We start from the raw sequence: 22,740 nt of genomic DNA, 5'->3' as shown, positions 1-22,740 counted from the left end.
CAATGAAGCTTCCACCTTGTTAGCAGGAAGACTCATGCTTAGAGCCATAAGCTACCATGTCCCTGACCACCCTGTGGTCAATGCTATGAGGCAGCCACAGGGAAAGTCACACGCTGCTAGAAAAGTCAGCCTGCCTAGGCATCAAATCGTTCTAACCCAGACATCAGACATGCTAGTAAAGGAATCTCCACATAATTCCAAGCCCCTGGCCTTGAGTCACCCCCAATCTTCTTCTAGTCTTTCCATCTGTGAAGCAGAAATCAGAGCCCTTTTCTTAATTTTAAAATTTTTTTACAAGCTCATTGTCTGAGAGTCATGGATATACAGTCTTATAAATAAAAAAAAAAAAGAACATTTTCCTTCTCTACCCCATCTCACACCCCAGAAATAAGCGCCGTTAATGGTAAACACAGCAAATCATTTCCACTTACCTCAAAAAGGCCCTCCCCCATGGAAGGCCTTTTCCAGTAAGGGCCTTTGTCTGCCTCAGAATCTTTGTGAAGGCCGTTTGAAGTCAAGCATATAAAATGCTTTTCGAGTTTTGAAATAATACACAATTTTTAGTATATCAGATTATTAGGCATGTTGATATTCAATATTAATAATTATTATAATAGCTAATCTTCAGAAGATTTGTTGATGCCTTTAGTGCCTATTTTCATCACAGGAGAAAGTGTCTCGTAAAAAGCCTGCCCCAGCTGAGGCCTATGGCAAAAAAAAAATCATGATATTGCTTTAAAACAAAAATTGCTTTAAGGGCATCTTAAAAGCAGCTACAGCCGTGCGGAGCTAAATATCTCATAGGTGGAAGAACCTCCAGCCCACAATGGCACATCCATACATAGTCTTTTGGATAAGAGGCCATTTCTGTAAGCCTCGAAGTTACTAAAATATACACCCTCAGCAAATTTATAATTTCTCCCTTCCGTAAAATGACAAGAAACAATGGACTAATTTTTTTCTTTCATTTTTCTTTTTCTTATTTTTACCTTCTAACCCTACCTACTACTACTCTCTGTTCTGAACCTGCAAGTAATGAGCTCGTCAATGCCAGCTCTGGAAATTAAAAAAAAAATCTGCAGCAGAAGCTGCCGTTTTCCTACCCAATTATGTATATTTCCCCTCTTTGTTGGTAGGTTCCATTAGCTTAGGTATTTTCAAACACCTTGTCTCAGTTAAAACTCACATCTCCCCTAGCTTTTACATGATCTAATAATCTGAGGGTCTCTTCAATACACAGACCTGGCAGGTCCCCATAGTTAGCTGGGTTCAGGTTTCTAGTTATGTTTGTGGAAATCTAAGTGAATCTGATTTTCCTATTCTTAAACAAACGAAACATCCTTCAGCACTGTGCCACTCCCCTGGTGCTGCCCAAGAACATCCTGAGAACATGATGTGGAAACAACCCAAGATGAGATGTTGGAGGTAGAGGGCTGGTGATGGCCTCTCGCAGTTCCCAAGTTGAACAGCTTCCCCCTCAGGGGAAGTCCCTGAGGTCACAAGAGCCCTCAAAGTGCCTGAGTCCCTGTGAGCTGTCGCACTGAGCAGGCTTGTCTGGTTAATAAAGCCAGGTCGGCCCGGGCATAAATCCTGCCCTGAGCTGGCATGGTGGCCGGCTGGGCAGGGAGGGCAGCAGGGCACAGCCGTTCTCGGGGCTCAGCGGCTGGCAGCCCCGGGAGCAGCTCCTCTCTCCCGGCTGGCCCGGCCTTTTCTCCCGCCTTGGAGAAGCGGGCCCCAGCGCGGCACGCGCTAACGTGGGGCGGGGCGGAGGGCGGCGCGGAGGGCGGGCCGGGAGGGCCTCGCTGCGCCCCGCCCCGCTCGGCCACTGTTCGCTCTCCCGGTGCTGATCCACGCCGCCGTTCCAGCGCACCCCGGGGCCGGGCGGAGAGCGCGGGGGCGCCTGGAAGGACGGGGCGGCGGCTATGCCGTCCGCTGCTGCGATTCCCACCGGCGCCCGCGAGCGCACAGCCAAGGCGGAGCAGCCGGGCCCCGGGGACGCCAGCCCCTGAGCGCGCCGGGCCGGGACCGCGGTCGGGGCCTAGCGCCCTCCGTCCCCGCCGGCCGGCGCCCCGCTCTCTTCCCACTGTCCGCCCGCCTCGCCTCGCCCCCTGAGCGGCCGTCGCCCACGCCGCCGCTGCCATGGCCTCCGCGGCCGGGGAGAGCGCGGGCTCGGGGCGCAGGCGGCCGCCGCGGCCCCGGGCGCTTCGCGGGCTGCTGCTGCTCTGCCTGTGGCTGCCGAGCGGCCGCGCCGAGGGCCCGCCGGCGACGCCGCTCTCCGGCGTGGAGCAGCTGCTGCAGGAGTTCCGCCGGCAGCTGCGGCAGGAGCCGGCGCAGGAGGAGCTGGAGCTGGAGCTGCGCGCCGGCAGCGGCCCCCGCGAGAGCTGCCCGGGCGCGGGCGGCGGCGGCTACCGCGCCATGCCCGACGCCATCATCCGCACCAAGGACTCGCTGGCGGCCGGCGCCAGCTTCCTGAGGGCTCCCGCGGCCGTGTGGGGCTGGCGCCAGTGCGTGGCGGCCTGCTGCGCCGAGCCGCGCTGCTCGGTGGCGGTGGTGGAGCTGCCCCGGCGGCCCGCGTCCGCGCCCGCCGCGCTCGGCTGCTACCTCTTCAACTGCACCGCGCGCGGCCGCAGCGTCTGCAAGTTCGCGCCGCACCGCGGCTACAGCAGCTACAGCCTCAGCCGCGCGGCACAGGCCGAGCCGGGAGCCCTGACAGCCGGCGCCCCGGCCGCCGCCGCCGCCGCCGCCGCCTCGCCTCCGCTCGGTAAGCGCTCGACTGCAGGGCCGCCGGGGTCTCTTGTCCGTGCACCTGCTGGGTGGCTGGAGACCTGCCTGGGCAGGACCGCTGGGACGTCCTCAGCCATGTCCGGGACGAGACACTCATTGCAAGTTGCTCCAGAGGAGTATCCGGTTTCTCAGTTTTAGGGGTGGTTTTTGAAAAACCCCAGTAGACTAGCAGTAGCGGGAACGGTGGGCTGCTTCTGGAATTTTTCAAGGCTTGAGGAGGGAGGTTGATCTGAGAAGATCCACAGATTTTCGAGTTAAAGAGGGTGAAAAGCTCAGAGCAAAAAAAAAAAGAAAAAGAAAACAAAAAAGTTTGTTTTGGTCTCAGGGGTTTTTATAAGGCATGTTTTGTGTCAAATAATTGCAAGAGCAAAATCTAATTAATTAGATGCCGAGTCGTTCATAACACCTACGCCTGTTTCTTAACATGACTCGCACGGATTCTTATAATTCCTCCCATAGTTGCTTTCATCAGACAAAAATAGGAAGGAAAACGTGTCAGGTATTCTTGAAAAGAAGCCCAACTGATTGCCATGAACTACTGTTCCGTTTTATAAAGAGTGAAAAAACAAGAGTTGGTTTTAGTTAAAAATAAGAAAGTTTAAGTAAGGCACGTCTCTTTTTTAAAACGAGCTAAAAAATGATACTTTCCGTTTTGTGGTTTTATTTTGTGCAGATGCTCCAAGAATCAGTACATATACAGGAAGCAGAAAACATGTGTCAGTTAGAGATGAACATCACGGAAGGAATAAAACCGTGATTGGACCCACTTGTGGTCCAGCTGGGTGTCTTTGAATCATACTCTGGTGCTGTTGATTTCTACTAACACAAGAGTGACATATTAGATCGTTAGCAGTATTAGAGGGAGGCATGAGAGTAGTCTCAGCCGCTTCAGAAATCAGGGGAAGATTCTGCCACTCTGTGGGTCTAATGAGAAAGGGCTGGCAGTCTTCGTCCATCGTGCCCTGCCCCTCTCCCCCACCTCCAGGAAGAGGAGGCTCAGAACCCTTGTCAGGGGGGAGCAGGCTTCAGAAGGTCACCCTGCACATGCCCAGCCTTGAGGGAGACACAGGGAAGGACCAGCTGACCAAGTAGTCCCCGAAGTTTTCTCTCTGAATTGGGGGGAAGTGGTACTTTCACTTGGACCCTCGCCAGCATCCTTGAGCGCTGCCTCATGCCTGTTACACTCGCACATCCTTCCTGTGCCCAGACATGAACAAAAAATCACAGAAGCAAAGAAACAAAATTCCCTTCCCATGTGCTCACTAGCACACCTGGGAGAAACTGACATTGCTAAAGGGAACTTTGCTACAAACTAGGGGAAAACAGAAGGGAAATAAGGAAGGAATACCCCCCATGATAAAATTAGTTTACTAGTAGAAGTTTCTGAGTTTTTCCTTCTACTTCCTTCCTTGCTCTTCCTTCCCTAGGAGAAATTTGTCTAGGAATTCCAGTTTGTTGATGTTCAGGGGTAAAAATAGGTGCCCACTGGGGTTGGTACTGATTTCTGGAAGAATCTTGCCATGCCCCAGCTTCTTCAGATCCCAAGCAATATGGAAATGTGGAAAGATACAGTCAGGCTCAGAGGCACAGTTTGGCTCTGGAGGTGAGGCAAAGGTCATTTCCCCATGTCCTGTCTTTCCCTGCCCAGGAACTTAACCTGTTAAGGTTTTGTGTGCTACTGAGACTGCTAAGTTTTTCCTTCTTGCATTGTTTCTATTTTTTTTTTTTTTCTCCTGAATCTTGTGAGCATGTGGAGTTGGAGGCTAACAGACCATGAAATGATTCGGAAAAGCTCTTACAGAAAATTTGTTATGGGGTTATTTGAGGTAAATAAAAAGAACGTGAAGCAATGGTGAGGGACCAGTTGGGATGGGATAGCATAAATTTATAAAGGAACCCATCAGTGCAATGAATTGCTGACATTTATTGAGTTTGGTGCTAGGTGCTGTTTTAAGCTCTTTAAATACATGAAATCACTTTATCCTCACAACAGCCCAGAGATACAGGCTTGACTGCATACTGTAATCTCCACTGTGTACTAAGGCTTGGCTGATAAATTGCCCAAGGTCACGCAGCTGGTGAGTTGTGGAGCCAGGTTATGGGCAGCTCTGTTCAACCCCAGAGCCTAGCCTCTGTGTGCTTTCTGCAGCAGCACCAGGCAGTTTTGAGGTGGTGGTTGAGGTGAGGACAGTTGGATTTTGCAGGGTGGGACTGTCAAGGTGGATGTCAAGGACGTTAAGGGAATGCAAACATGAGTGGAGGATGCTGAGAGAGGTGTCTTGAAATGCCTGTTCTGCCTGCAGTAGTATATGAACAGGGAGCAGAGAGTCCTAAGACCTGAGTTTGAGACCCAGCACCTCCACACACAAGTCCTTGCCAATCCTCTTGGAACTTCAGTGCTTGCCTTGCCTGCCTTCTGAGATCATGGTGAGAATCAAGGGTGGACCGGCTTTGTGAATTATAGAGGCGGCACACGTGTGCATGAAGTTGTTATAGCACCCTGCTTGAGTCTAGGGCTGACTTCATGGGTCCCTTCTAATTTCTCAGCCTTGGCAGTATCATTTGTGCCCAGGTGGCACAGACCCAGCTTCTAGAACCTGTTCCTTGTCTTTAAGGCCCTGTTCACAGCAGTGTGTTGTGAATCAGGTTAGTTAACAATATTATTCTTCTCTGTATAAAATACCACCTTGATACACTGTCAAAATTGGTATGTTTTACTTCACCTCTGTAGATCTTACCACGTGTGTTTAGTTTTCAAAACAATGTTTTCATAGTAATTATCATTGGCTTATTACATTCTTATGATGAAAATTCAAAATTACATTTGTCTTGTTTTCATCAGCAAGTCAAATATTTTTCAGTGGTAGCACACTCCTTTCCTCTTCCTGTTGTCGTTAGCTTCATTTTAAGGCCTGTTTCTGGGTATGGAAAGCTCTGGCTTATTTTGAAATATATTTTGCAGTGTAATTCACCTGATCTTGAACTGAGGAAGGAACATATAGCCTTGGTGGCCCAGTAGTTAAGTGTGCAGCATTCAAATCCACCAGCCACTCCTTGGAAACCCTATGGGGCAGTTCTACTCTGTCCTGTAGGGTTGCCATGAGTCAAACTAGAATCAACTGCAAGGAGTTTTTTTTTTTTTTCCCCCACAGTGGTCTGTTTAGAGGATATGAGATATGGCTATGCTCATGAATCTTGTCTTAAAACTCATCCAGAGACCCCCAGACCTTCTGTTGGCCCTGGACAGGAACCACTCCTGAAGCCAACTCTTCAGACATGGATTGGCCTGGACAATGGGTTGGAGAGGGGTGCTGGTGAGGAGTGAGCTTCTTGGATCAGGTGGACACTTGAGACTATGTTGGCATCTCCTGCCTGGAGGGGAGATGAGAGGGTGGAGGGGGTTAGAAGCTGGTGAAATGGACACGAAGAGAGAGAGTGGAGGGAGAGAGCGGGCCGTCTCATTAGGGGGAGAGTAATTGGGAGTGTGTAGCAAGGTGTATATGGGTTTTTGTGTGAGAGACTGACTTGATTTGTAAGCTTTCACTTAAAGCACAATAAAAATTATATATATATTAAAAAAAACTCATCCAGAGAAAAGTCAGTGACTAAAACAATGGCTTTTTTATTTTTGTTTTTCTTCCAGGAGAGGCAGGGTTAATTAGTTTTATATTTTAGTTTGCCCACTTAAAAAGTAGTATTGTAAAATAAATTTTAACTTAAATAGCTGCTAACTGTGATGTCTGACTTCTCAATTGTCAGATGCTTTCCAGAATTATAAAGTGGTGTAATTGGAACTTCACTTGAGTTGGAACTTGCATTGTGTGGAAAGCGATGAGCCTTTCAGAGCCAAAGGAAAGGTCAGCACACGTGAAGGGGCATTGGTAGTCCAGGTGTCATCTCTCCTTACCTGCAGAAGCAGAATAAAGACATCAGGCACTGGATCTTTGCTCAGAGGCCTAAAAAGAAGAACAAGTTTCTTCTTAAAAAGGAGATTGCTTACTTGGCTTACTTTAAATCAGAATTACTAGTCCCCATTGTTTTAAATGACCATAAATGGGACTTGTCTTCTCAGTAGACACGTACTCCTTGGCAATAGCATTTCTCCCTGCAAGGGTGCTTATTCTTTATAATGTGCCTTATGGTGGCAGTGGCATTCTCACCCAGAAAAGCCAGTGCTCTCACAGCCATGTGCCCCCGTGGGACTTTGCTGTTGCTGGGCATTGAGAGGGTCCCCAGCTGAGAAGATGAGGCTGGAGGGCTGGGCCCCAGAACATCCAAAGGGAATGATGACTTGTTGAAGGATTTTTTAAGGAAGTGACCCGATCAGATTAACTTTCTGAAAGAGTCATTCTAGTTGCCAGGTATCAAGAGTGGCTACGTTTGTTGCTAATAAGAAACTGTAGGCATGCAGTGAGCCCTGAGGTTCAGGCGTTGGGACGTCCTGTTGGCCCTTAGAGGTTCACCTAGGTGACAGATACAGGTGTGGTTAAAGCCCCTGCGGAGGAAGAAAGGCAGTGACTTAGCAGCGTCACTCTGGCTAGTTGAGGAGCTGTCGGAGGCTGGCATTTGGACCAGGGCTTTGGCACTAGAAGAAGTGAGCGCATAGTGGATGTATTACAAGGACCCGTCGAATTTTTTCCCAGTAATATTGTTAAATTTCTTTAAAATGTGTGCATCTGGATAAATTTACTAATAAGAATTATTAGTATAAAAGATAGTAATAATTTACTAATAAGAAGCTTAAATCAATAAAATACTTACAGGTATGCTCTTAAAAATGGTTTCTGTGTACAGCTGGTCCCATTGGCCATCACGGCAGCTGTCAGTAAAGTATTACTATTTAAATGAACATAATTAGCCTTAAATTACTTAGTTCCACTCCAGATCAAAGGTAAATGTATACTTGATTTGCTACTGTAGGTCATCACAACAGAAACTCAGTGTGCTGGCTTCTGTTGTAGAAATTAGTTATGAGAAGCTGTGAGCCTCATCTATTTTCCTAGAGGAAAAATTGGATTCTGGAGACTTTCTCTGTGGCCTTTATTTTGTGTGGATCCAGGGACTTGCCTTAGCTTTCCAAATTTAATTTATTACCCAGAGGACACTTTATATCACTTCTATTTTTAAAATTTGAGCACAAGAAAAAAAAGAAAATCTGTATCAGGAGTGAATTTTTTAAAAATTATTTGTGTATTTTAAAAAAATAATTCATTTATTAGAACTTTGAACTTAAACCATTTATAAATGAAGTTAAAAATTCACTCTAAAGAATCAAACTTCTCCAGATTTACACAGTGGAGGGCCCTAGTACAACTGTTTTGTACCCAACTTTGTCCTCCCTACTGCTAATAGCCAACACTTCACACTTTTCTTCTGCACGTACGATAGCTAAATTCCATATTCATAATAGGTTGCTATTTGTTTTTTAGTGGGTAAAGGCAACACAATGAAAATCAATAAGAAAATAACTTTCAAGTTATTCTCGTAGCAGTTCTAGGAGACCTGGTGACACAGTGGTTAAGCGTTTGGCTCCTAACCAAAAGGTCACCAGTTTGAATCCACCTGCTGCTCCTTGGAAGCCCTATGGGGCAGTTCTACTCTGTCCTATAGGGTTGCTATGAGTAGGGATTGACTCAATGGCAATGGGTTTGGTTTGTTTGGTAGCAGTTCTATTCTTACAAACAAGATATCTCTTGTTGTTGTTGGTTCATAGATGTTTATTTTGTATTATATCTCATAACTTGCACATAAGTTTTATTATTTTGGAGATAAAAATTTTTTTTCATTATTTTAAAATGAGGATGAATGATTTACAGTAGAAAGTGTATCTCCCTTCTACCCCATCCCTCAGTCCCCAGAGGACACCACTGCTTATAGTTTCCAGTGAATCCTTCCAGAAACATCCTATGCCTTTTTACACAAATGGTCCTGTAATACACACCCTGTCTGCATCCTGTTTTAGATTGTTCCATTATAACACATTAGACTGTCTCATTCTATATCCATCCCACCTTCCTGTTGGGTTGTTGATCTTTATCTCATTCATTTGTAGGAGCCCCTTTTACAGCTGTTTTTTAAATAGCTCTTTTTACATGCAAATACATTTCCATAGTTCATCTACTGTTTTTTTTTAAGATATCTCTTTTAATAAGTTAGAAAAAATAGGGCATCATCTTTCTATGAATATTTTATTTTCTTTTGTAGACAATGATGAGCCTCCACTTAGCAAGGCGGGGCAGGATGTGGTTGTGTATCTGCCCACAGAGGGGGTGATGTTGGATGGTCGTGAGAGCACAGATGACCACGCCATCGTCCAGTATGAGTGGACACTGCTGCGGGGTGACCCCTCGGTGGACATGAAGGTAATCCCTGTTGCCATTACTCATGGAAACTGATGTTCCAGTGAAGTGTTGTTTGGTAATGACCTTCCACTTGTGTTTCCAAAAACGTCTGTTAGCTAGCAGAGGAGATGATAAAACGCAGAAAGTATAAAATGGGTTGTCAAAAAAAAAAAAAATGGTTTGCTCTATAAATTCATTTTTCTACTGAGTAAACAGTGTTCCTGATAACTTGGTTTGAAGTTTACCATCATTTTTGCAGGTTTTAGTTGACTTCTCTGGAATGCTAAGATACTACAAAGAACAAAAAGCTCATGCTTTCTTTTAATGGGAGGAGCCCTGGTGGCACAGAGGTTAAAGTGCTGAGCTGCGAACCAAAAGGTCAGCGGTTCAAACCCACTAGCCACTGCGCAGGAGAAAGATGTGGCAGTCTGCTTCCGTAAAGATTTACAGCCTTGGAAACCCTATGGCGCAGTTCCACTCTGTTCTTTAGGGTTGTTATGAGTCAGAATTGACTCAGTGGCAGTGGGTTTGGTTTCAGTTTTCGTTCTTTTAATGACTCAGATTATCTTTTTTTGTTGTTGAACATTTTGTTGTGATTTAGGTGAAAGTTCATAGAGTAAATTAGTTTTTCAGTCAACAGTTTATATACAGCTTGTCTGGTGACATTAGTTGCAAACCCCTGAATTTGTCAGCACCCTCCCCCCTTCCTCCCTAGGTCCCAGTGTCCCTTTGCCCAGCTTTCCTGCCCCTGCTGTCCGTCTGAACTTTGCTTTTGGGCAAATGCTGCCCTATAGGTCTCATATTGTTGATTATTCTAGGGTGTACAGCCCTCACTGGTGTTACTGTTGCTTCTATAGGCCTGTCTATTGTATGGCTATAATATGACCTTTGGGAGTGACTTCATTTCCGAGTTCGAAGGGTATCTAAGGGCCATAGTCTTGGGGGTTCCCCCAGTCTCTAGCAGACCAGTAAGTCTAGTCTTATTTATCAGATTGCTTTTTTTAAGTTTTACTTATTCTTTCTTTTAGTTCAAGATCCAGGTAGAAATTTTGAAAAATAGAAAGGAGTATAAAGAAGAAAATCACAATAAAATGAATTCATTCTTCAGATGGTCCAGAAAGCAAACATCTTACTGAGCAGTGAGCTGTGCTGGAGATAGCTGAGTTCCTAAGTGTGAGCAGGGGCAGCATGAGGTGTCTTATTCAGCTGTTCCGCACTGTTGCTCAGCAGGCTTATCAGGGCTGGGTTGGAATTGCTGCGGAGGGGAACGAGCCCCTTGTACAGGGCTGCTTGCACATAAGGAGTCTTGAGTCGGGAGACAGGCAGCTTTTTATTAACCCTGGCAGGGCCCTATCTAGCCCAGAGCATTTCCTGCCTTAGGCAGATAAACCACATCTTAACCGCTTCAATCAGCCAGTCCTTCAAGACTACTGTAAGCACAGTGATTTTTCTCAATGTCGTAGCTTTAGAATTGGGCTGGACTCTTGGTCAGCATCCTTACCCTGCCTCAGCAGCCTTACCCCTTCTGCATCATCCCTTCCTGGGGTCATCTGGCTTCTGCCTGGTATTTCCAGGAACAGAAGCTCAGTGTCTCCCATCATGTCCTGTGACGATGTTAATTAGCTCTAATTCTCGGGCAAACAGGATGTGCCTGCAGTTACTTCTATGCAGTGGTGCTGGAACTTTCTTTTGGAATAACATTGAACACATCTTTCTATTCTGTGTAACTACTTTCATTGAATCCATTCTGACTTATGGCAACCCTAAGTGTTTCAGAGTAGAACTCTGCTCCGTAAGGTTTTCAGTGGCTGTGATCTTTTGGAAGTAAATTGCCAGGGCTTCTTTCCTGAAGTAGCTCTGGGTGGATTCAAACTGCCAACCTTTTGGTGCTTAACTGAGTGTTCAACTGATTTTGCCTCCCAGGGACTCCATGTAATCTGTATAAAAACCAAAAAACGCACTGCTGTGGAGTTGACTCTGTATAAAAACCGTCTATTCTCTATGAAAACCAAAAACCCACTGCTGTGGAGTTGATTCTGACTCATAGCAATCGTGTAGGACAGAGTAAAACTGCCCGTAGGGCCTCCAAGGTGGTAACCTTTACGGAAGCAGACTGCTACATCTTTCTCCCTCAGAGTGGCTGGTGGGTTTGAACCGTGGACCTTTTGGTTAGCACATGAACACTTTAACCACTGCACCCCCAGGACTCCTTCTCTTCTATATAACATCCCTTTAAGTCTTTAAAGAAAAATGAACTTTACAACTTGATATGCTCTTCTCCAGACCTAAAACCCCCGATTCTTTCAGCCGTTCCGCCTATGAATTGATTTTCAGCCTGTTCCGATTTTCTCAGATTAATCGATGTCCTTTCTAAAATCTGACACCCCGACTGAGCCCCGTATTTAAGCTTTGTCATCGTGACGCAGACTGCTACCTCCCGTGACCCAGTCATGGTCTCTACCTCTGTCAAGGGAGCTTAGTCTACAGGAACGGTTTCAGTAGCCACATCACACAGCAGGTTCATGCTGAGCTTTGCAGGAGTAGGATCACCCAGGCCTGCTTCATCTCTCCACAGGCACTGCTGTCATGAGTGCAGGACCTTCTTCTATTTTTCTTTCTTACATCTCAGCTTTTCGGGTTTTACCTACAACAGAAATAATTTTGAACTTTGAGTGCCATCTGTCATATGTATAATCCTTCTCTGCTTTGTGTCAGCTGCAGAATTGATTAATATGTCTTTACTGAAATCTTTGAAAACTAGATTGATCAGGAAAGGTCAACCCAGTTTTGGGTAAGCTGCTTATCGTACTGCTAGGGACCTCCCTTGAGATGCATATTGCCTCTTAGTTGACATTTCTGGGGTGTATTTGTTTAAACGGCTGCAGATCTGCCTCTGTTATCATCTCACTTTTCATGTTTGCTGCTAAAAGCTTTATTCCGTAAGCGACAAGAGTGCTCAATGAAAATAGTACTGATCATTCAGTATTTAATTTATTGAAGATGTTGATAAAGGAGTAACAAAATTAGGTATGTCTCATAGGCTGTTGTGCCGTTAAGAGGAGGCAGTGCCATGGCCTCCATCTGCAAACCAGCCAGCCCTGTAATAGCGATGGTGGACAGTCCGGAAGTTATAAAGCCGTCATCTAAGTGACCTGTAAAAGGAGAGCCATCTGCTACCGAATTGTGATTGTCTCATAATGTATACATTCATGAACTCTCCCAAAAGTACAGTCATCCTATGATGACTTTATCATGATAATTGCCACCATGGGTAAGTGCTTACTCAGGCCCAGGCAATTCCTCAGAATGACCTCAGATGTAGGCGTATCCCCATAATGGATTAAGACTGTCAGGAAAAATCGTGAAAGACTTGGTAATGGGCAAAAGATTGCCGAGTACCCTTCAGTGGAATGCTGGGGGCTGTCTGTCGGATCTTTTCAGAGTTAGCTGATTCATTGTTGTTATTGTTAGCTACCATTGAGTAAGCGCCGACTCATCACAACCCCGTGCACAACAGTATGAAACACTGCCTGGTCCTGTGCCATGCCTATGATCAGCTGGAATCAGACCATTGTGATCCACAGGGCTTTCACTGGCTGGTTTCCCGCAGTAGATTGCCAGGCCCTTCTTCCTAATCCATCTCAGCCTGGAAGCTCCGCTGAAATTTGTTCAGCATCTTAGCGACACACAAGCCCCTACTGACAGACGGGCGGTGGCTGTGCGTGTGGTGCGTTGACTGATGGTAATGCAAGTGATTCTTGTCCTTGGAAATACAAATATTTTTTCTTTCTTTTAGAGGAGCAACTGATTCACTTTGTAGAATGATGATTTCAGCCATGACATTTTCTTGCTTGTAGCTATTAACCTAGGAGCCCTGGTGGTACAGTGGTTAAGCGCTTGGCTGCTAACCCCAAAGTCAGTGGTTCAAACCCACCCGCTGCTCCACAGCAGAAAGATGCAGCAGTCTGCTTCTGTAAAGATTACAGCCTATGGGCAATTCTGCTCCGTCCTGTAGGGTTGCTATGAGTCAGAATCAACTCAACTGACAACAGGCTTGGTTTTTTGGTTTAGATAATAACCTATTAGTAAATTTATCTCAGTACCTATTAGCAAGTTTGTTTCCTTTTTGCATCTGTTAGCAACTTTATTTCAGCATTCCTGGTTGCTTGCATTTGTCTGTTCTTCTGATTCTTCTTTGAAGCAGTGAACACCTGCTATCTCCCTCTTTAATCCATGAATTAAATAAAACCTTTAATGTATGTTCCTATTATATTTGTGTGAGAGCCATGGTTTTAGGATTTTGGAAATTTTATTTTAACAATAATTAACAGTCTTTAAGAGGCCATTCCTCTGATCTTTTTTAATTTGGGAAGCCCAGTTTCACCCCAATATTTCTAAGAGGAAAATTAAAACAAAACAAACAACAAACAAGCAAAAACAAACCCATTGCTGTAGAGTCAAATTCTGACTCATGGAAACCCTATAGAACAGAGTAGAATTACCCCCACAGGGTTTCCAAGGTTGTAAATCTTTACAGAAGCAGACTGCCACATCTTTCTCCTGTGGAGCAGCTGGTGGGTTTGAACTACCCACCCTTCAGGGAGCAGCCGTGGGCTTAACCACTGTACCACCATAGCTCCTTAACAGGGAAATAAGAACTCCCAAGTCAAATCACCTTTTTTCTGAGAGCGGTATCCAGCCGACTGGAGTACTCATAGGAGCCCTGGTGGCACAGTGATTAAAGCACTCAGCTGCTGACCGAAGGGTGGGCAGTCCAAACTCACCAGATGCTCCACGGGAGAAAGTTGTGGCAGTCTGCTTCCGGAAAGATGATAGCCGTGGAAACCCCATGGGGCAGTACTACTCTGTATAGGATCACTATGGGTCATAATCAACTCAGTGGAAGTGGGTTGGGTTTGGCTTTGGTTTGGAGTGTTCATGCTGTCTTTCTTCAAGCTGTGAAATGGTGCTGACTCACAGCAAACAGCTAAAACCCAGCTTCGTTTAGTTGAGTCTCCCTTTTAGGCCTGCAACTGCTCCCCTGGCCCAACCTGCTATTTTCATCCAGTTCACCTTTTTGGCCCCCTTCTATATTCCAAGGGCACAAACACAGTCCCGCATTCTTCCTTTGTGCTTGTGACCCCTTGTCACTGGTATTTCTTTCCGATATTCTACAGGTTGATCTAGATTATAGTTTGTATGAAACAATGTTCCCTACTGATAAGGAAAAGGGGTTAGTCTTGTGCTTTCATTCACAACACTCCGGGTAACCTTTCAATATTCAAGTCTGTCAGGGTAGTGTAGCAAGGTCGGAGTTTGAAGCTGAAAACCTGGATGAGCAGCCTTGTCGAAATCTAGCTCTTTTACCATAGAATCATTCTCATTAAAGCCTGCTAACAGCCCTTCTGGGAAACAAGTCAGCACGTGTTCACTGAGAACCTGTAATGTACCCAGTACTGTGCTCAGGACTGTGGGGGAAGTAGAAATATAACCATAGTTCCTTTCCACAAAGAATCTTACAGTTTATATGGGAAGACAAAATTTATATGAATAACAGGAAGGAAAAAAAAAAAAAAAGACAGCAAAAGGATGAGGATGGAGCTCTGGGTTTAGGATTGGGCAGAAGTGAAGCCCATGAGGGCGACTGGCCAGGAATTGTCTGTTGGTGAAACTGGCAGCAGGAAGCGGAATCCAAGGAAACGGGAGTGTCACAAGGACCAGAGTGGCCAACACTATTAGATGCAGTAAGAGGACCTGTTAAAATATTAATAATAAAAACAGACTAATAGATATTAATTGAATCTGACAACTACATGACCCTTACTAGATAGTGAGTTTTGCTAGTAGTTTCATGGAATCATGGGGAAAGGAATTGTGTTACTCTGGGTTCTCTAGAGGAGCAAAACAAGCAAAGCATATATATAGAGAGAGAGAGAGATTTATTTCAATGAAATGGCTCACACAGTTGCAGAGGCTGACAAGTCCCAAATCCATGGGTCACATGTCAGGCTGGAGGCATCTCCTGACTCACATGGCTACAGGTGCTGAGGAACCCAAAACTGGCAGGTCAGATGGCAGGCTCCTGGCTCACAGGGCTGCCGAAGCTGGTGAATCCCAAAATCTGCAGAACAGACAGCAGGCTGCCGGTTATATCCCCAAAACTGGAGATCAAAGGATGATAAGTTGTATGCAGGATTGAGAGAGAGAGAGCTTTGCCACAACATCCCAATATATTGGGTTCAGGCCAAGGAAACAGATTGACTTTCAACTGATTGGCTGCTCACATCATATCAAAAAATGGAGAATGATTATATTACATTATGAAAGAGTAATCAGTCCCATATCTCCCAGACCACTGAGAATCATAGCCTAGCCAAGTTGACACATAACATTAACCATCACAGGAGTCAATGGATGGAGTGAAGGGTACGTGGGAAAACAGTAGTGAGAGTTGAACAGCATGATGAGCATAATTAATATCACTAAATCATACATATAAAAAGTGTTGGAAGGCAAATGTTTTTTTACATATATGTTTACCACAATTAAAAAAATAGTAATGAGAAATGAAAACAGCAAGTGCCATATGTTGTTGTTCTTAGGTGCCATTGAGTCAGCTCTGACTTATAGTAACCACAGTACAACAGAACGAAACACTGCCTAGTCCCTGCCTGGTCCTGCGCTATGGTCACAATCATTGTTATGCTTGAGCCCATTGTTGCAGCCACTGTTTCAATCCGTCTCATTGAGTGTCTTCCTCTTTTTCTCTGACCCTCTACTTGACCAAGCATGATGCCCTTCTCCAGGGACTGATCCCTCCTGACAACAGTTTGTCCAGAGTATGTGAGATGAAGTCTCAAATACTTGCTTCTAAGGAGCATTCTGGCTGTACTTCTTCCAAGACAAATTTGTTCATTCTTCTGGCAGTCCCTGGTATATTCGGTATTCTTCGCCAGTACCATAATTCAAAGGCACCAGTTCTTCTTGGAGCTTCCTTATTCACTGTCCAGCTTTCACATGCATATGAGGCGATTGAAACCACCATGGCTTGGGTCAGGCGCACTTTAATCCTTAAAGTGACATCTTTGCTTTTTAACACTTTAAAGAGGCCTTTTGCAGCAGATTTGCCCAGTGCAGTGCATCGGTTGATTTCTTGACTACTGCTTCTATGGGCATTGATTGTGTATCCAAGTGAAATGAAGTCCCTGACAACTTCAGTCTTTTCTCCATTGATCATGATGTTGCTTATTGGTCCAGTTTTGAGGATTTTTGTTCTCTTTATATCAGGGTGTAATCCATACTGAAGGCTGTGGTCTTTGATCTTCAAATCCCCTCAGCTTTCAGCAAGCAAGGTTATGTCATCTGCATAATGCAGGTCTTTAATAAGTCTTCCTCCAATCCTGATGCCCCGTTCTTCTTTGTATAGTCCAGCTTCTTGGATTATTTACTCAGCATACAGATTGAATTGTTGTTGTTGTTAGGTGCCGTCGAGTTGGTTCTGACTCATAGCGACCCTATCCACAACAGAACGAAACACTGCCTGGTCCTGTACCATCTTTATAACCGTTGTTATGCCTGAGCTCATTGTCGCAGCCACTGTGTCAATCCACCTCATTGAGGGTCTTCCTCTTTTCCGCTGACCCTGTACTCTGCCAAGCATGATGTCCTTCTCCAGGGACTGATCCCTCCTGACAACATGTCCAAAGTATGTAAGACGCAGTCTCGCCATCCTTGCCTCTAAGATGCATTCTAGCCGCACTTCTTCCAAGACGGATTTGTTCGGTCTTTTGGCAGTCCATGGTATATTCAATATTCTTTGCCAACACCACAATTCAAAGGCGTCAACTCTTCTTCGGTCTTCCTTATTCATTGTCCAGCTTTCACATGCATATGATGTGATTGAAAATACCATGGCTTGGGTCAGGCAGACCTTAGTCTTCAGGGTGATATCTTTGCTCTTCAATACTTTGAAGAGGTCCTTTGTAGCAGATTTGCCCAATGCAATACGTCTTTTGATTTCTTGACTGCTGCTTCCATGGCTGTTGATTGTGGATCCAAGTAAAATGAAATCCTTGACAACTTCAACCTTTTCTCCGTTTATCATGATGTTGCTCGTTGGTCCAGTTGTGAGGATTTCTGTTTTCTTTATGTTGAGGTGTAATCCATACTGAAGGCTGTGGTCTTTGATTGAATAGGGTTAAGAATAGCGACAGACAGCCTTGCAGTTCATAGAGTTTTTTTTACTGTTGTTTTGTTTTCTAGGTTAAGAGAAACTTGAGCATAGTAATAACAGAGTCATTTGAGATAGAAATTAATTAATGAGTCAGCGTTTTTAAAGTCACAAGAGGAAAGGAGTCAATGACTAGAGGAAGGAGTTAGCCTACAGCACAAGAGGGAGTCTTCATCCCTGATGGCTCAAGGGAAGGAGGTGACAATGGGTACATTACCAGGAGTGGGTGGGTGATGAAGCTATAATTATAGCCACAGTTATGGTCCTCATTTTTCCCTTGTAATAGATGAGTCACCTGCTGAGAAGGTAGGGACTACATGTTGGGTGTGGAGCTTGGAGAAGAGGTATAGGTTTGGAACAGCGGCTAAGGACAAGTAAAGGGATTGTCAGTTAAGTGTATTGTCATCCCAGATAAAAGTGGAAATCATGAATTCAGGGTGGGGCCAACCTGCTAAAATGATATGTGGACCAGGCGTGGAAAGGCAGATCATGGTACCCCTCCAAGGATGCCACTGATTTCCAGTTTGGGATAATGTTAAACTCTGTGCCGCAGGTCTCCTAACTACCTGTGATGTTTCCTGTTTGGGCATCAGGTGCCTCACTCGGGAACACTGAAGCTGTCCCACTTACAAGAAGGAACATACACCTTCCAGCTGACCGTGACTGACACTGCAGGTCAGAGAAGCTCCGACAACGTCTCAGTGACTGTGTTCCCCATGGCCTACTCCACGGAAGGTGAGAAGAAATGTCCTTCCCTCACGAGATCCACAGTGGTTGACAGAAATAAGCTCTGTGGGGAAGGGTGGTGTTGGGTTGGTATTTTGCGGCCTGACTACACCTCCCACAGGCTCTTCCATCTTATTTTTGGCTGTTGTTGAATGAGAGTCTTTACTAAAAATGTAATAACAAAAACAGGCGCCATCGTATTTTGGGGTAAGTGGCATTGCTGGGAGCAGTCTCCCAGAGGATGCATAATAGCTTGTGTGAGAGGCTGGACTGTATAGATACCCCCTCTTTTCTTGACTTATCTTCATAAAAGATAAGTGGGTTTTGTTTTAAGGTAGAGGGTCTACTGATACACATACATATATGTTCAGAGCCTGGAGTTGAGGAGTGCGATTGAAATAAATGAAGTGCACGTATCAATTGAAAAGTACTATTTAAAATTTTTCATAGACACTTTGCACAGATGCACACATGCATTAATAATATCATTTAAAGTATGTAAGATGGTTCTCATATTCTATTACACAATGTAAAACTGATTTATTTTCATTCATCTATGTTCCTTACTCTCCCAAACATGGATATTTCTAAGATTAGCTCATCAAGTTAAAAACAACAATAACAGCCTATTACGTGGAACTTGGAAGCACTAAAGATAAAGTGGTATTGCAGAGGGAAACCTTCACACCATTTACTTCTGGGCTACCTTGGTTTCCTAGACCACAAGTGGGTGACTTTAAAGAACTTTAAGGAATTTCTTGTCACAGTTTTAGAGGCTAGAAGTCTAAATCAGGGCATCAGCTCTAGGGGAGGGTCCCTCCTTATTGGTAGCCCTAGGCGTTCCTTGGCTTGTAGACGGTTCCTCACATGGTCTCTTCCTCCTGTGTGTCTCTCTGTGTCTGTCCTGCTCTTTTTAGAAGTCATCACTCAGAAGGAGTTAGGCTTAGGACCCACCCTACTCCAGTATGTCCTCACTAACATAACAAAAGAAAATCCCAGGTACAGGGGTTAGGATTTCAGCATATCTTTTGGAGGGACACAATTGAATCCATACCATGAGGAAGTGCAGAGACATTGTATATCCTGTCTTTTGGCTGGCAGATATTTTCTTAGTGTCCTCCATCTGCAGGAACTGCTTGCACAGGAGTGGAAGGGGTGCCCTCAGTAGGTGTGGCACCTGTCCTCACATAGCTTAGAGTTGGTGAAGCTGCCCAGTTATTGGCATAGCTCCAGTAAATGTGAAGCAAGCCTCTGGTATCCTTGAATACTCTATAGTCATGGTATTCATGGTAATTAAGCCAGCAGTTTGAAAAAGATAGGTAAAGCAATTGGAATATAACTGGTTTACTTAACCCTGGTGGCGTAGTGGTTAAGAGCTATGACTACTAACCAAAAAGTTGGCTAGTTCGAATCCACCAGGTGCTCCTTGGAAACCCTATGGGGCAGTCCTACTCTGTCCTATAGGGTCTGTATGAGTTGGAATCAACTCGACGGCAACAAGTTTTGTTTGTTTTTTTTTTTTCATAGCTGATCGGGTCTTCCATTGGAGTCCCTGGGTGGTGCAAGCGGCTAATGTGCTCAGCTGTTAACTAAAGGTTGGATGTTTGGGTCCACCCAGAGGTGCCTTGGAAGAAAGGCCTGGCAGTCTACTTCCAAAAACTCAGCCATTGAAAACCCTGTGGAGCACAGTTCTCTGACACATATGGGGTCACCCCGAGTCCGAGTCGACTCAGCAGCAACTGGTTTTAGTCTTCCATCAAAAACATAGTTCAGCTGCAACATGCTGGACATCATGAAAACACTATGCTAAGCGAACTGAGTCTGACCCAAAGGACAGATATCGTCTGATTCAATACCGAGAACAGGCAAATGCAGAGAGACAGAAAGTGGTTTCGTGGTTACCAGAGGCTGGGGGAGAGAGTGAACGGGTACTGAAAAAGTTTTGGAGGTAGAGAGCAGTTATGATTGCACAACATTGTGAATATATTAGTGCCACTGAATTGTACATTTAAAATGGGAAGCTCTATGTTATATATGTTTTACCACAATAAAATTAAAAATGAAACACACATAGCAGAAAAAAAACATAGTTCAGTATGCATATTTGAAACGAAGTTTTACAAGGAGTTAGAAATTTTAGAAGGAGCCTGGATGGTGCAAGTGATTTGCAATCAGCTGCTAAACTACAAGTTGATGGTTTGAATCACCCAGTGGCTCCATGTGAGGGGAGAAAGGGCCTGCACCGATGCTAAGCAGGTGGTTCACCCTTCACAGCCAGCTGTTTGCCCTGGTTTATTTACTCAGGCCAGTATTTCCAGGCTCCAAAGGTAAATTGCCAGTTATAAATTTCCAGCCCGTCTCTAAGATGATAATAAAATGTATTTGAAGTAGCAGAGAGTGATGTGAATCACTTTTGATTACTAAAAAGCTGCTTGTGTTAGGTCTTGTATATGTACCTTTATATAGAAAATAAAAAAGAATAGGTGTAATACTGACTGCTCCGTGGAATCACTTACTGGCTAGAGTAAAATAACAGTCTATAAACTAAAGTTAATAAAATAACACAGAGAGACACTGAAAACCAAAGGTAGGGACAGAGGGGTGGTTCTCTCCTCCCTATTATATATATTGACCTTGCAATTAACGATACTACGTAATGGTAGCCAAGGATGACACCTTCTAGGGTAAAGAGACAAGCAGGTAGCCCTGCTTATATGGTAATATTGTTGGTATGTAGATGCTGTCCAGTCGATTCCGACCCATAGCAATGGAGTAGAACTGCCCCGTAGGGTTTTCTTGGCTGTCATCTCGCCAGGTCTTTCTCCTGTGTAGCTGCTGGATGGGTTCAGATTGCCAACCTTTTGGTTAGCAGCAGAGTGCTTAACTGTTTGTGCAACAAGGGTTCCTTTTATATAATAATAACATGGTTTAATTTTGGATATAGAGGCTGCATATTTTCAAGCTTTAGAAAAAAACGATCTATTCAAATAGCAAGCAAACAAGTACTTCCAGTATGGTCTGGATCAGTGGTTTCCAAATGAGATACTGTACAGATATTCAAGACATCTATCAGAGTGGGGAAGAAGGTGCCAGAACTTATATTCTCATTAATTTTGGATCTGATCCTTTAAGTTTTCAGTGTATTTTATAATAAGTACAATATATTAGTATATTGTTGTTGTTATGTGCCGTCAAGTTGATTCTGACTCATAGTGCCCCTATGCACAACAGAACGAAACACAGCCCGGTCCTGAGCCATCCTTACAATCGTTATGCTTGAGCTCATTGTTGCAGCCACTGTGTCAATCCACCTCGTTGAGGGTCTTCCTCTTTTCTGCTGACCCTGTACTCTGCCAAGCATGATGTCCTTCTCCAGGGACTGATCCCTCCTGACAACATGTCCAAAGTATGTAAGACGCAGTCTCGCCATCCTTGCCTCTAAGGAGCATTCTGGCCGCACTTCTTCCAAGGCAGATTTGTTCGTTCTTTTGGCGGTCCATGGTATATTCAATATTCTTTGCCAACACCACAATTCAAAGGCGTCAACTCTTCTTCGGTCTTCCTTATTCATTGTCCAGCTTTCACATGCATATAATGTGATTGAAAAATACCATGGCTTGGGTCAGGCACACCTTAGTCTTCAGGGTGACATCTTTGCTCTTCAACACTTTGAAGAGGTCCTTTGCAGCAGATTTGCCCAGTGCAGTGCATCTTTTGATTTCTTGACTGCTGCTTCCATGGTTGTTGATTGTGGATCCAAGTAAAATGAAATCCTTGACAACTTCAATCTTTTCTCCATTTATCATGATGTTGCTTGTTGGTCCAGTTGTGAGGAGTAGTACATATATATCATTTATAAATAAATACTCATATATTGGAGATGCATGTTCAACAATATATTATTGATAAGGATGCATGGTTAAAAAAATTGGAGACCACTAATAGATAAAATAGGAACCCTGATGGTGTAATGGTTAAGCACTTGGCTGTTGCCTGAAAGGTTGGTGGTTGGAACCCACTAGCGGCTCCGTGGAATAAAGACCGGGAGACCTACTCCTGTAAATATTACAGCCTAAAAAACCCAATGGGGCAGTTCTGCTCTGTCACATGGGGTTACTAAGAGTCAGAATCGACTCTACAGCACTTAACAACAACAAAAATCCAGAAATAGATGGATAAATGACACATATGGGTCTATCTCTAAAAACTATCAAGAAGTAAATAAAACCTTGAGATACTTAGGATTTTCATTTCATGTCATACTCTTAACACATGTGACCAGTCCCTGTCTCCTGCTTCCATTCACAAAGCTGCCCTTCACCTCTGCTCCCAACCCCTCCCCTGTGGCTGCCGCTGACTCTTGTTCTAGGCCCAAGTTCTCAGTCAAAACCCCAGGCCCTTTGCTTTGTCTTTCTTCTCCAAGGGCTTCCACTATCACTTTTTTAAATTTTATTGTGATGAAATATATATATAACAAAATGTTTGCCACTACAACCATCGTTATATATACAATTCAGTGAAAAGATTAATTAGGAAACCAAAATGCAAAGCATATGTAAAATGGCATCGCCATTAAAACGTGGTCATGCCAGTGCCATCCAGGAGGTGGGGCGGGGTTAGGTGGCCTGTTGAGAAGCAGTGAATGGCCAGAGGAAGAGG

General features: G+C 44.6%; 1 protein-coding gene across 5 annotated transcripts in view; it reads left to right on the top strand.

Annotated features, from left to right (window-relative positions):
* The first annotated feature begins 2,060 nt into the window (after positions 1-2,060).
* The window catches only part of LRP11 (LDL receptor related protein 11), a 54,334-nt gene continuing 33,654 nt past the window's right edge, over positions 2,061-22,740 (top strand). For all 5 annotated transcript variants that reach the window (XM_049903388.1, XM_049903362.1, XM_049903372.1 and 2 more), the window contains exons 1-3: positions 2,061-2,761; positions 8,989-9,146; positions 17,949-18,090. In XM_049903388.1, the coding sequence (XP_049759345.1) occupies positions 2,140-2,761; positions 8,989-9,146; positions 17,949-18,090 (922 nt within the window). In that variant the 5' untranslated portion in view covers positions 2,061-2,139. The remainder of the gene's footprint in view (positions 2,762-8,988; positions 9,147-17,948; positions 18,091-22,740) is intronic.

This window comes from Elephas maximus, chromosome 1 (assembly GCF_024166365.1).
Source record: "Elephas maximus indicus isolate mEleMax1 chromosome 1, mEleMax1 primary haplotype, whole genome shotgun sequence".
NCBI lineage: Eukaryota > Metazoa > Chordata > Mammalia > Proboscidea > Elephantidae > Elephas > Elephas maximus.
Note: the sequence above shows the minus strand (reverse complement) of the source record. Positions and strands in the feature narration are given on the sequence as shown.